Genomic DNA, 15503 nt, shown 5'->3' on the forward strand with positions numbered 1-15503 from the left:
TTAGTTTTCTGAATTTTGAGCTTTAAGCCAACTTTTTCACTCTCCTCTTTCACTTTCATCAAGAGGCTCTTTAGCTCTTCATTTTCTGCCATAAGGGTGGTGTCATCTGCATATCTGAGGTTATTGATATTTCTCCTGGCAATCTTAATTCCAGCATGTGCTTCATCCAGCCCAGCGTTTCTCATGATGTACTCTGCATATAAGTTAAATAAGCAGGGTGACAATATACAACCTTGACGTACTCCTTTTCCTATTTGGAACCAGTCTATTGTTTCATGTCCAGTTCTAACTGTTATTTCCTGACCTGCATATAGGTTTCTCAAGAGGCAGGTCAGATAGTCTGGTATTCCCATCTCTTTCAGAATTGTCCACAGTTTATTGTGATCCACACAGTCAAAGGCTTTGGCATAGTCAATAAAGCAGAAATAGATGTCTTTCTGGCACTCTCTTGCTTTTTTGATAATCCAGTGAATGTTGGCAGTTTGATCTCCGGTTCCTCTGCCTTTTCTAAAGCCAGCTTGAACATCTGGAAGTTCACGGTTCACATATTGCTGAAGCCTGGCTTGGAGAATTTTGAGCATTACTTTCCTAGCGTGTGAGATGAGTGCAATTGTGTAGTAGTTTGAGCATTCTTTGACATTGCCTTTCTTTGGGACTGGAATGAAAACTGACCTTTTCCAGTCCTGTGTCCACTGCTGAGTTTTCCAAATTTGCTGGCATAATGAGTGTAGCACTTTCACAGCATCATCTTTTAGGATTTGAAATAGCTCCACCAGAATTCCATCACCTCCACTAGCTTTGTTCATAGTGATGCTTCCTAAGGCCCACTTGACTTCACATTTTAGGATGTCTGGCTCTAGATGAGTGATCACACCATCGTGATTATCTGGGTCATGAAGATCTTTTTTGTACAGTTCTTCTGTGTATTCTTGCCACCTCTTCTTAATATCTTCTGCTTCTGTTAGGTCCATGCCATGTCTTTCCTTTATTGAGCCCATCTTTGCATCAAATATTCCCTTGGTATCTCTAATTATCTTGAAGAGATCTGTAGTCTTTCCCATTCTATTGTTTTCCTCTATTTCTTTGCACTGATCATTGAGGAAGGCTTTTTTTTTAATCTCTCCTTGCTATTCTTTGGAACTCTGCATTCAAATGGGTGTATCTTTCCTTCTCTCCTTTGCTTTTTGCTTCTCTTCTTTTCACAGCTATTTGTAAGGCCTCCCCAGACAGCCATTTTGCTTTTTTGCATTTCTTATCCATGGGGATGGTCTTGATGTCTCCTGTACAATGTCACGAACCTCATTCCATAGTTCATCAGGCACGCTGTCTATCAGATCTAGTCCCTTAAATCTATTTCTCACTTCCACTGTATAATTGTAAGGGATTTGATTTAGGTCATACCTGAATGGTCTAGTGGTTTTCCTTAGTTTCTCCAATTTAAGTCTGAAATTGGCAATAAGGAGTTCACGATCTGAGCCACAGTCAGCCCCTGGTCTTGTTTTTGCTGACTGTATAGAGCTTCTCCATCTTTGGCTGCAAAGAATATAATCAATCTGATTTTGGTGTTGACCATCTGGTGATGTCCATGTGTAGAGTCTTCTCTTATGTTGTTGGACGAGGGTGTTTGCTATGACCAGTGTATTCTCTTGGCAAAACTCTATTAGCCTTTGCCCTGCTTCTTTCTGTACTCCAAGGCCAAATTTGCCTGTTACTCCAGGTGTTTCTTGACTCCCTACTTTTGCATTCCAGTCCCCTATAATGAAAAGGACATCTTTTTTGGGTGTTAGTTCTAAAAGGTCTTGTAGGTCTTCATAAAACTGTTCTACTTCAGCTTCTTCAGCATTACTGGTTGGGGCATAGACTTGGATTACCATAATATTGAATGGTCTACCTTGGAAACGAACAGAGATCATTCTGTCGTTTTTGAGATTGCATCCAAGTACTGCATTTCGGACCCTCTTGTTGACTATGATGGCTACTCCATTTCTTCTTAAGGGATTCCTGCCCACAGTATATAATGGTCACCTGAGTTAAATTAACCCATTCCAGTCCATTTTAGTTTGCTGATTCCTAGAATGTGCACTCTTGCCATCTCCTGTTTGACCACTCCCAATTTGCCTTGATTCATGGACCTAACATTCCAGGTTTTTATGCAATACTGCTCTTTACAGCGTCAGACCTTGCTTCTATCACCAGTCCCATCCACAACTGGGTGTTATTTTTGCTTTGGCTCTGTCCCTTCATTCTATCTGAAGTTATTTCTCTACTGATCTCCAGTAGCATATTTGGCACCTACCCACCTGGGGAGTTCATCTTTCAGTGTCCTATCTTTTTGCCTTTGCATACTGTTCACAGGGTTCTCAATGGAAGAATACTGAAGTGGTTTGCCATTCCCTTCTGCAGTGGACCACATTTTGTCAGGAGAAGATTGGAACATTCTAAATTTGGGGTACCTGCATTATATCCAGTCACTAGATCAAGTTTATGAGTTCTGATCTCAGGAGAGGGGTCTGGCCTGGAGACACAGATTTGGGAATCACCTGCTTCTAGTTGAGAGTAAGAGACACTGGCAGGGATGAGGTTGGCCCAAGGGATCAAATTATGAAGAAAAATTAAAGATCAAACAGGATTAAGATTGAGAAGGTGTTTTAGTTGTCTACTGTTGCATACCAAATGATTTTAAAACCATGCACATTACTTATCTGGCATTTTCTGTGGCCAGGAATCTAGGCAACATGGGTTAACTGGGTATCCTGCTCCCCTGTCTCTCCCAGGTTGCCATCAAGGTGTCTGCCAGGGCTGGGTGTCATTTGAAAGCTTAACTTGGATCTGCCTCCAAGTTCATATGCAGAATTTAGTTCCTTGAGGCTTGTGGAACTAAAATGTTGCTAGCAACAGTTCCTAGCTGGCTATTGCTCAGAGGCCACCTGAGTGACCTGTTTCATCAGCGAGTACAAAACAGCAACAGAGAGTATCTGCCAGCAAGACAGAAGTCACAGTGGTACACAACCTAATCTCAGAGTAACGTTCCATCACCTTTGCCATATCCTAGAAGTTAAAAGCAAGTGTCAAGTTCCACCACACTCAAAGGAGAGGGACTACACAGGTGTGACTGCCATGAAGCAGGAACTGTTGGCCCTCCCAGCAGGACCCACTGGAAGGAAGACCTGGGAGATCACTAGATGCCTCCGGAGACAGCTGATGTAGCAGAGAGTTGGGAATAGCAGTCAAACTACTGACAAAATGCAAAGAAAGTTTGTCCTAGAAAAGAAACATCATGGTAAAGACCTAAGACCTAGATTTGTGGCCTGTGGAAGGTGCAGCAATTCTATATGTTCAACGTCTACCTTTTAAAATCTTTGCAAAGTTAAATATCTGAAAAGGCACTCAAAACATCTCTGAGTCTAAAATCAGACAATAGTAAACAGGAAATGTTGAAAGAATCACAAACATACCAAGTCCAGTTTTCTTGGCTATGCTGAGACTCTCTAGTTAAACATTCCTGACACCTCCTGCCTTTAGAAACTCCATCCAACAAAGTCTCTGCAAAACAGCCTCATCTCTTATCAGGCAAGGAGCAACTCAAACCAACCTCTTCAAATTCTCCCTGCAGGCAGTGAATCTCCATGACACCAACTCCCTCTTCTTTCTTGAGCCCTGATCCATTTACACTGCTGGAAGCAAACATCTATATATATAATCAGTAGGTTGGCTTTAAATAAGTTTAATAGCCTCTAGATCTTTATTTGTCTCAACAAGTAAGTCCCTGGGACTCCAGGTCCATGGCAGACTTGTGGAGTCCCTCAAAGAAGGCATCTCTGCTGGCAGTGGGGAAAGAGAAGAGAAAGGGCCTTCTGGCCAGGAAACCCTCCAATAGCGGTCATTTAGGCTGGTCACCCAGGAATGAAGGGCCATGTTTGGTCAGTTTGCTTTATACACCAGCTGGCAGCAGTGGTTTGAGTGGTGACACACTGAGTCAGCACAGACGGGCTGCAGCTGGAAACTTACATTTTTCCTTAAATGTTTTAGAATACATCTCACACCACTATCACATTGTAAGCTTACAAATTTAAAATTAATTGGGAACAAAAGCAACCAGGTCCAATAGATTGTGTTTCTGAGCAGATTAAGAGGCCAGAGAAATAAAACCGTGCCTTCCCTGTGGTGAGGGCTTCCCTGCAGGCATTTAAAATCAATCTTACCAAGATAGACTGGATGTGTTCTTCCTACAGAAAAAATAAATTCAGAGATTTTTCATTTTGGTCTGGTAGAACCTCAGTGTTAAATTTAGCAATTTAAAAGGTTGGTCATAAATTGTTGGTGAAGTCTATATAATCTTGCTCTGAATTGCAAGAAATTCTTCTTTAAAAATATTACAAAAAGGAAACAACAAAATTCTGTAAAGTAATTATCCTTCAATTAAAAAATAAATAAATTAAAAGTATATATTTATATTACAAAAAGGTAGTTACTGTTTGGGGTTTGTTTTTATGGTTGTCTTACTAAAGAGTTCCATTTTTGTAACAAAGTCTATACAAATATCTTCTGAAGTGGGAGTGTGGAGGAATCTTAGATGATGTCCAGCTATGACCACTGCTGGGCTTCTATCATGCCTGCATATGGGAGCAGATCATGAGCATGTGGGCTGAATTTGGCATGGTATATTTGCCTGAAGGACTAGTACTGCCTGGGGAAGAACTCATCATAAGTACAAATATGGTTAGGCAAAGAAATGTGGCTCAATGTTAACTTGTCATCAGAAGGGAGAACAATGCTAAAAACCACATGATGGCTGTCACCAAGGACTGAATCAAGAAACAGCACCAGTCCCCACCCTCCAACTCCCCTCTCCATGGACTCATGCCCGCATCCTAGGGAGAGCAAAGGCTACAAGTAAAAACTGAGAAAGCTGCTCACCTAAATACATAAAACAATGGGAGGTTAAGTTACCCTGCTTGGTCACCCCTTCTGTGAGAGTTTCAAAGAGGAAACGTTGCAGTGGGCCAACAACCATCGCGTGGTTTTGCTACCCTGCGGGCTTCTGCAGCAGGCAGATGAGTGGGTGACAGTGCCCCACCTAAGCACTGGGGCTGCAGAGGGGCCTGCAGATCGGCACCAGTGCCCATGTGGTACGGACTTACCCAGAGTAAGGGCCGCACTGCTGGAACCGAGGGGCACCTGGACAAGAGCAGCAGCGCCCTGGTGGCAACCGTCTGGACTCTGCAGCTGGGGCCCTGCGAGAGCACAGGCAGCTGGGCCACTGCCGAGGAAGAGACAAGGAAGAGCCCGACCCTGTTCACCACCACATTCCACTTACCCAGGACCCTACGTCCCCTAGCTTTCTGCTGGACCAGTTTCATTCCGTGCACGTGTCTAGCAGGGGTAGTGAATGAGGCAGCCTGTGAACCCACCCTGGGCTGCAGATGTACGCACCGGCAGCAGGAAACTGTCTCTGCCCCTGTCCTGAGGGCAGATGTTAGGGAGATGTGTGGCAAGAATCTCTATCAGTGAAATAAATTAGTTTACATCTATCTGATGGAGTATAGTGCCATGAATAAAAATGATAGAGATCTGCTTTCAGTGACATGGAAATAGGTTTGTAATATAGAGCAAATTAATAAAAGCAGATTAAAGATTGGTGGGATGATGACTCAACTGAATGCATTTGTCAACACTCATGGAACTGTTTACCAAAAAGAGTTAATTTTACTGTGTGTTAATTATTTCTCAAAAAGAGCAGATTTTAAAATATTTATAGAGGGATCCAGTATATGTATGTGTGTGTGTGCATGTGTGTGGCTCAGAAAGTTTCAGTGCTGACAGTGACTCTCTATTCAATTAAGATGCGTTGTATCCTGTTTTCCTTTTTGCTTAACTGTCTTTTAAATTTTTTCTCAACTGAATAGGTATTGCATTAATATTTTAAATTGTGAATAGGGAGGCACAAAAGATATTTGTGTTCAAGGACCAGCTCACCCGGGGTAAAAAGGATAGCTGAGCCTTGTCCTGAACAGTGTATCATGGGAGTTACCAGAGAAGGTTGGTTTTAAGAAGCTCATAGTAGGTGCTCAGTACACGTTTCTCAGACAAATGAATAATTATAGTGGGTGATTTTATCACAAGCGTCTAGTTTAATAATAATGATGCTGCTTTCCTTTTAGGTCCAAAATATCAGCGGTGCACACCCATGAATGTTTTAATCTCCACTAGAGTGACAGCCGACTAATTGCTTTCAAACCAAACAGCTACCCGTACTCAGATCTGAGTTCTCTCCTGGTAGCTTTCCTCTGCTTATCCTCATCCCCATCTCCTCCCTTATTAATTCAGACTGGGAAATAAATGACCACAAATACTTTGGTACCACATAATTATTAGGAAGACTGCTTAGGTATATCAAGGTAAAATGCAAAAATCAAAAAATAAGAACCCGTAATTTTCCACAGAACTAGAAGGAGGCTATTTGGTTGAGAAGCGGCAGGAAAAACAGTCTGAAACCAGTCCTCTCTTTTGAAAAAACACTGACTGCTTTAGTATGTGAGAGATGGTCAGATCTTCCAGTAATCCTGCTGGCCTGACAGCCTCTTTAGGTCTGAGTGTGTGTGTGTGTGTGTGTGTGTGTGTGTGTGTGTGTGTTGTTCATGTAGTACGTGGTAGTGGCAGGTGGGGTGGGTGTGTGTTAGACACCACACAGAAATAATCAAGGTTACATTGGTGGATGGATGGAATTTGGGATCCACCTCAGAAGGCTCAGAATGTATTAAAATACCAAGGATGTTTAATATATCGACTCAACCAGTTCTAGTTTTTTTCTACGTGCTAAAATCTTTTGCACAATTTAGACCCAGATAAGTCATTAGATCATTCACTCATTTTGCAAACGAGAGAATTTCAGCCCAGAGAGTAGAAGAGGGCTGCCCACATCCACAGGGAGCTGGCAGCACTACTTACTGGCAAGATGAACAGGATGTGCCCTTTGAAGACAATGTCCATGTGCTTCTGAATAAGTCAGGGACATCACTGAGCATCCGCGCTGAACAATATGTTCCCCTCTGAAGCCTTCAGCAATCACATTCCTCTATTCATTCAGCTTTAACCACCCCCTACCCAACCCCAGGGAGATGTAGCCATCTGGGGCCTGAAGGCTTGTCCAAGCCCCATTTGCTAAATGAAGGCATTATCTGCAGAGAAAGACTCCTCATCAAAGACACGTTAATGACAAGCCAGAGGACTGAACACCAAGAATGGGTCCCGGTGACATGGTGAATAAAGGGACATACAACAATGGAACCAGCGAGTGGGCATTGGGCTGGGACAGCAGGGACAGACCTGGGAGTTGAGCCACTACATTCCTCAACCTGGCACTCCAGCCACACTCTTCATGCCCACAGCCTGCCAGGGTACCCATTCAGCCTCAAGTCCCAGGCACCCCTGGGTCCCCTCCCACGGGCCATTCTCTTCTGTGCCTCTGAGCTTTTGGGTGTGCTGCACCCTCCATCATGTACACTACTTCCTTCTGGATCCATCTGGTGAATTCCTCCTTGAAAATTCAGCTCAGCTATCACACTCTTCAGAGAGGACCTAGCCTTTGCTCCCACCCAACAGAGTTGCCACCTCTTCCCCTTCCAGGTGTGAGCACCCCTCTCCGCCCTCCCTGTGGCTTTGGTAGCATCATTCTGCAAGTCTTAGTCCCTCACTAGGCTGGGAGTTCCTTGAAGGAAGGATTCATCCTGTTTATCTCCAAAACCAAAGCCTTAGGCCTGTAGTAAGTGTTAGCTGTCCACAGGTAAGTGAATAAATGGCTTTCTGAGAAAGTATATTTGCTGTCTTTTACCAAATACAAATTTCCACAAAGGTAGCAGCTTAAAACAATACATACTTGGTTCAGTTTCTGTGGGTCAGAAGTGCTGGCACAGTTTCACTGGGCTCCCTTCTTAGGATTTCACAGACTAACATCTGTGTTCTCACTTGGAGACAACTGGGGAAGATTTGTAGCCATACCCACTTGGGTTGTTGGCAGAATTTATTTCCTTGTGGCTGTAGGACTGAAGACCCAACTTCTTACTAGATGTGAGCTAGAGGCCACCCTCTGCTCCCTGCCATGTGGCTTCCCAACATGCCTTCTAACTTCATCAGCCCAGCAAGGAGGGTCTTGAGAGCAAATCTGCCAGCAAAGCAGAGTCATAGATAACGCGACAGTCACTGAAAGGACATCCTTTACTGTGCGCTGTTGCTTAGAACCAGGTGATAGGTTCCACCCACATCAAAGGAAGGGGATCATACGAAGACTCAAAGGTAGGAATCCTTGGGAGCCAGCCTAAGGTCTGCCCACCACTCAAAGAATAGAGTAAATCTTGCCGATAAGTTCTTTACTTTGGTATAATCCCCCTTTTCCTTTTCCTTTGGGTTCTTGCTTGCAGGTGGTTTCACAGCTGTTGGCAGATCTCTTCTGGAAGAAGATGCAGCACCAGTGGCCTCACGTCCTGGGAAAGGAGAATCCATTCAATCCCCAGATTGAGGAGGTGTTTGGAGACCAAGGGGGGCACTGAGGCCCCAAGGACATGTGCTTCTGGGGAGGCAGCAACCTGGGTAAACTCATTCAACAAACGGTTATAGGGGCCGCTTGTCACAAACACAAAATTAGGTACAATTTAAATACTTATTTAGAATGAGAGAAGAAATCACAAGTTACAAATTTTTAGAAGTTAACAAATATAAGCTCCACAAAGTCTAGGGAAAAAAATGACAACTTTTCTTTCTTTAAAAGATTTTCTTACATTCTTTGGCTACATAATCTGATTACTTCTTCCTATAATAATGCTTTTGTAATATGGTTGTTTATAGATAGAAATTTTTTTTTCTTATTATTGATAGTTTAGATGAGTTTCTTTCAGCTACACAACTCATCACTGGTAAAGCTGTGTAAATTTCTAGGATTGTTTTCAAAATGGGAAGACCTCGATCAAATTTCTTTTGTGGAGGAGTCATTAAAGACACACACCCTATTGGTAGTGCTGGTAAAGCTTTGTGTTCATATAAGCACACATACAAGAATTTTGATAAATTCTGTTGCACATCCTCTCATCCATGTGTTACTTTCCCGGCGCTGATGGATATGGGGGTCAGTGTCTGTGTGCCACCAGCATTCCACCTCAGGGCAGGCCTGCCTTTCTACATTCTGCCCTTAGGAGCTTGCTTGGCACAGCCCAAAGAGTGGGCCAGTTCTGGCCAGGGTTCTCAGGGGCCGGTGAATAAAGGCTCCAGCCTCTTCGATTAGTGCTCAGTTTGGGGATATATTCTGTGTGCTTCTCAGGGGGTCTCAACAGAATCAGCCTCCTCTGCTCACAGGAGCATCGCCTTACATGACTCTTCTTCCTTCCTTGTGTCACTCTCCTTGCTTGTGGGATCACTCCCCAAATAAACCGCCTGCACCCAAATTTTTGTCTTAATAAAGATGAAATTATAATGACAGTATGTGTATAATTGTGTATGCTTTATTACTTTACTATTTTTAATTATTTATTCCTGATAGGGAGATACTTCTCTTCTGTCCAGGCACCAGCATGAACCACATCTTGCAGTCATTGTATCCATGACTGGAAGACCTTACCCCAGACTAGCTCCCAGTTTGTACATTTCACACATTTCTCCTCCGTGATCCCCATACTTCCCGTGCCAGGAGCTGTGGTACACTTTCTCCTCCTGTGATCTGACTGCTAGCCCTGCACGTTGTCTCCATGCTGGTGGACAGTAGGAGCGTACCTGGAAGTCCTTCCTGCCCCAGGATGGCTGGCAGTAACCTGCACAGAAATAAAAGCTAACCACATACATAGTGCAACCTAAATGTATCTCCATTTCAACTTCCCGAAAATTCCCATGGCTTTTCCAGAGCCACCAGATAAAAGGGAAATTGTGACAGAGAGGAAATGTGTTTAAAATATCTTACTTTTGCCAGTTTTACAAAGCACAGGACCCTGTGAACTCATTGTTGGGGCCCCTTCCAGGGCTTTGGAAGAAACTCTAAAACTTAATCTTTCTTAGACTTATGGTAAATCCATCTCTGCTCACAAGATTAATCTGCCAGGTTTGTGTGAGCTTCAGTTTGGAGGGCCAACACACTTAAACTATTGTCAACCCATTAATTTCTGTCACCTGAGTAGGATCCTTGGCTCAGAATGACCAGCACATGTCCTCAGGAGGTGGATCAACAGGTGACCAACAAGCCCTCAGGAGGCTGCTTGTTTGAAGCAGGAAATACAAACTTGGAGAATAAAGATGTGAAGTGTTGGGCTGTGGTGGTGGTTTAGTTGCTAAGTCGTGTCCGACTCTTGCAACCCCATGGACTGGAGCCCACCAGGCTCCTCTGTCCATGAGATTTTCCAGGCAAGAAAACTGGAGTGGGTTGCCATTTCCTTCTCCAGGGAATCTTCAGGACCCAGGAATTGAACCCAGGTCTCCTGCATTGCAGGCAGACTCCTGCATTGCAGGCAGATTCTTTACCCACTGAGCTACAAGGGAACTTGGAGAATAGATTAAAGATGTGAGGTGTTGGGCTGTGGACACCTGGTATACCTGTCTCCTCCTGGTTCTGATGGTTCAACATTTCATCTTACTTCTAAGCACTAAAATACCAACACTCGTGTTGTTTTGTTATTGTTTATTTTAATCTGAAATCTAAATCATTCAGTCTCAAAATATACCCAGAGAACACTGCACTAAAATTCCGTATTCCTTTAGAAAGAATTCTATTCAATCCCCTCTGTTTAAAATGCTTCCAAGTTACTTCATTGCTATTCTAATTTTTATTTCCCAGAGTACCAGTGAAGTTGATCATCTTATATTGCTTTTGCTGTTGTTGGGGGCATGGAGAATTCATTTTAGGCCTTGATCTTTTTCCAGAAGGCCCTGAAGGAATAGAGTTCTTTTATCGGGGTAAACTAGAAGAGGGTCTAGGGAGACTTAGAGGATCCAGGGAGGGGGTTCCCAGGGAGGATTGTCCTGAGTCTGATCACCTCCTGTCTCCCACCCCAGATGTCATCTTTGTCCTTGCTCCTTTTTCCTGTTTAAATTCTCTTAGAGACTGAACTCCCACCTTAGAGATTATTTAACAAGTTCCATCTTTCTCAATCTCCATGTGAACCAGTTCAGATGGGAGAATGGAGGCCCCTGGGTTCTGAGCCCTGGCCTCCTTCCTGGGCACAGCACCAAGAAGCCAAAGGATGGGAGAAGATGGTACTCCTTCCTCACAAATACTGCACAAAAGAAATACTAGGTATCACTACTGTCTCCACAAAAACTGGACTCCCAAGTCAGGTCCACTCCCCTGGATTGGGAGTCCAGAGGGAGGCGTGTCCACTTAGGGCGTGCTCTATATGCTCTAATCCAGACATGTTCTTTCTCTGAGATCCAGCTGTGGCTTTCTCTCTGGCGTGGGGCTCTCCTGTCCTTGTGAGGTGCTGTGTGTGCTTCTGATGACCTCTGAGTGTCCAGAATTGATCGTGGCGCCATGGGGGACAGGTCTATCTGGTGTCCCCTGGGGCTGCTACTGTCAGCCTCCAGTGTTTCAGAATCGTAGTATGTGGGTGCTGCCCTCTGAGAGGCACCGCCTTTATTGGGGTGGCTGGCACCCCTCTCCATGCCCTTCCCCCATCCTGGAGTGACCTCCTAGAGACAAGCACCTGAACCTGAACTGAAGCTCCACGAGATGAGAACCTGGCCAGTCAGGTTCACTCTGTACACACAGCCCTACAACAATACCTGTCCATGAAGAAGTGCTCGATAAGTGCTACTAAGTGAAAGGATGAATGAGATATTAGAGTTGCTCTCCAGGATACACTTCCTTATATCTTGCTATTTAGGTGAAAAAAGGAGCATTTTTCTGCCACATTTGAGTTAGTCCCATTGAATCACACTCCTTTTGGTGAGAAAGGTAAAAAAGAAAAGCAATCAACACAGCGAATGTTTTCCTTTCTGGGCCCCCGTGGTGGGGAGGCATGATCTTCATCTAAACACCCCAATACTATATTGTCATTTGTTTCTCCTTTGCTCAGATTAAAGACTTCTCTCACCCTTTGCTACTGAAATTTGGTTCATTTTCCACATAAATAATTATCAAGAACTTCTATCCTCACTTTCTGGGCATTTTTCATTTGGTAGAGACTTTGGGGTTCAGGCTCTCGTGGAAAAATAAAATCAGACCCCAAGCAAGGGCAAATCAATTTAAACAATCTTATCTAAGATTTGTATTGATACACAACAATGCAGGAAATATAAGAGATGTGGGTTCAATCCCTGGGTAGGGAAGATCCCCTGGAGGAGGGCATGGCAACCCACTCCAGGACTCTTGCCTGAGGAATCCCATGGACAGTGGAGCCTGGCAGGCTACAATCCATAGGATTGCAAATAGTTGGACACCATTGAAGTGGCTTAGCATGCACACACATAATGGGACCAGAGCCCCCAGGAATTTGCAGCAGCTATGCCACTCCACCCTCTCCCTGAGTTAGTCTCACAAGAGAATGATTTCTGAACTGCAGTCTGTGGGAACCACTCTCTTCCAGAATTAAGAGGGCCTTTAAACTTGAATGGGAAAAATGTCTGTAGTACTCTCTGGGTAAAATTCACCATTTCCTTTAATTATGAATGGGGCAACAAAACACTGTATGTTTATAGCTGTATTGTTAGCAGTCTATCACAAATATTTTCATATCACTTTGTTGCAGATGCAATCAATTTTCATTACTCAGGACAGTTATGTTCTATAGTCACCTTGGATGCTAAATTAGCAAATGCTGAACCACTGGTCCTAGGGGAAATACAGGATTACATACTTGTGAGAATCTGGTCACAGGATCATGGTCAATCAATATATAATCTTTTTTTTAATGTGTGGGTTTTCTTTAAAGACACCTTTTTAAATTTATAGTTGATTGACTGACATTGAACTCACAGCCAACAGCCCTAGAGCTCACATCTGAATGAAGCTTAATTACCGATCTGTTTTCTTCATAAGGCACATCTTGGTCTCCTGCACTTAAGCACGCAATGTAGCACTTGGGCTCTGCACTCAGGGACCATTTTAAACAGTGGAATCACCGACGGAAAGCATAAACGTGACCAAAATGAGGCAGTAAACACATTGTAGAAAGGACTCTTGTTTTCATTGTGAGAACTGAAGCAAGAAGTCAAAGTCCTGCCTTTTTCGATCTCAGCATGGGAACATGCAGGTTAGGTGATGGAAATTTCTCACTGCTCGAATGACCACAAAAGTGTCGTGAGTGTTAATTGGGAGGTTACAAATAAATTTTAGCCAGTATGTGAATTTACAGATCCAGAATTTGTGAATAAGGAGGAATGACCATATCTTGAAATATCATTTATGGCCATCAGTACTTTGAAACACCGGTTGTTATTAGATCCACTGTAAAAGAAGCACGTATGGGAAGAATGGGTACATGCATATGCAAGGCTGAGTCCCTTCACTGTTCATCTGAAACTACCACAACATTGTGAGTCAGCTATACCCCAATAACGGATGCTCATTTTAAAATATTTCAAAATATTTTTAGTACTGTGATACTTTCATTTCGATATGAAGGGTTTCTTTTTGTAATCCTTTGTGTTTGCAATTAAAACAAGATTTAGATTCTGAGAAGGGATCTCCAGCTTCCCCAGCCTGCCAAGGGGCTGCATGATACACAGAAAGTTGTATGTTCTGGGATGTTCTGCTTTGAGAAGAACTCCACAGTCTAAAATGTCTGGGAGCACAGCAGAATTTATCTGCTTCCTGGGAAGTCACAGGGTGAAAGTTCTACAGTAAAAAGCTCTGTTTAGCTCATCATTTACCCAACTTTTTTACCTAGAGCCCCTTCTCCGCAAAGGAGAGCTATTAACACTCTGTGGTCATCATGCTCTATAGAAACACCTTGGAAGATGCTATTAAAAGGAATTAACTTCTAACACACTCACCAGCAGTATCAATAGAGAATTTCCCAGGTGTATTTAGACTAGAACCCCCACTCCTCATCTCTTGAGTAAAGCAGGATGTCTTTGGAATTCCTCTCATTGCAACAAAAGCTTTCCTGGTAGAACTAAAAATGACTAAGGCAGCACTTCTCCTAGGCCCTGAGACAAATGTATAGATTTCCTGATAAATGAATGCATCAATATGCTATTAACATGTCAGTGTTCTTACTAAATCTGAGTACAGAACCTGCGTTTGCTTAGTGGGATGAACTCCTCAAATCTGATCTGGTAGAGGGCCTAGCATAAATATTCACATAAGCCAGGGCTCTTTTAATCGGGTCCTTTGCTTGGGGTAAAGGAGTTGGGGGTGGGTTTAAAAGCTTGCTTTAAAAGCTTGTTTCTGGGTCACTTCTTAAAACTGCAGTACCAAAAAATAAGAGCCTCACCATCATGAATCTGTCATTAAAGAAGATTACACTTTTGAAGCTCTTGGATGGATAGAAACGGAGAGGAGAAATAAAGAGAACACAATGAGGTTTGCTAAGGATTTCTTTGGGCATTGTGCTCCCGGCTGGCTGCTTTGTTTATACTTAATTACGTGGACCATTTATAGGAACCCTTTCAGCCTCAGAGCGCTGCAAATGTAACTCACGGGTTCACGAAGCTGCAGTCAATAAACTGCAGCAGAAAGATGGGCGAGTGGGTGCACCAAGGGCTTCTGTGGTGGCCCATGCTCAAAGCAGCTTCCAACCCGGGAGACTTTCAGTCTACCCCTGAGGACTCTGCCCTCTGAGATGCACACTTGGCACAGGATCAGAAAAAAGACCCAGGTGTTAGTATTTTCACAGTGATCTCCACACTGTACCTCTGCAAACATCAGCCCGAGCCTGCACATTGAGGAAGGCTGCTGAGGTAAGTGGAGACTCCAGGCTCGTGTAACTCCATGATAAGGACAAAACACCATTCTGCTGTCTCCTGGAGCTGCGGGACACATCAAAACACAACCAGCGCGAATTTCAGGAAGCAACAGGTTTTGGAATCACTTGTCTGGGTTTGAATCTTACTTAAGATTCTGGCCCCTCAGTTACTTCTCTTCTGAACGAGAGCATTAACACCTGTTTCCCAGCATTATTGAGAACATTAAGGACAAGAGCAGATGCATACAGAGGGCAATGTGACATGTATTATCTCACTTAATCCTTACAATGTTATAAGGTAGGTCTGCCATGATTATCCATTTTTTTAGAGAGGGAAACAGAAACAGAGGGTAATTAAGTAACTAGATTGAGATTGCACAGCTAATATATGATGAATCAGGACTCTGAAGCCAGGCCATCTGGCTCCAGGCTCCGTGCTGTTAGCCACGAGGTAAGTCCACCTTTATTGTGAAAGATAATGCTTGCACAACATGGCGAGTGGTTGATCAACACTTGCTCTCATTGTCTCTCTAGCCAGGGTGTGGTTTGGCCACCACACAGGCTGGAGTCTGCTTTGTATATGAAGGAAGCCAGAACTCATCAACAGACACAGCCTGGGCCTCT

The 15503-nt window shown here is 43.6% G+C and overlaps 1 protein-coding gene across 1 annotated transcript in view; it reads left to right on the plus strand.

The window, feature by feature from the left end:
• AOAH (acyloxyacyl hydrolase) overlaps positions 1 to 8546 on the plus strand; it is a 194556-nt gene extending 186010 nt beyond the window's left edge. The window contains exon 21 of the mRNA XM_052639026.1: positions 8418 to 8546. Within this exon, the coding sequence (XP_052494986.1) occupies positions 8418 to 8546 (129 nt within the window). The remainder of the gene's footprint in view (positions 1 to 8417) is intronic.
• The last annotated feature ends 6957 nt before the right edge of the window (positions 8547 to 15503 follow it).

This window comes from Budorcas taxicolor, chromosome 4 (assembly GCF_023091745.1).
Source record: "Budorcas taxicolor isolate Tak-1 chromosome 4, Takin1.1, whole genome shotgun sequence".
Lineage (NCBI taxonomy): Eukaryota > Metazoa > Chordata > Mammalia > Artiodactyla > Bovidae > Budorcas > Budorcas taxicolor.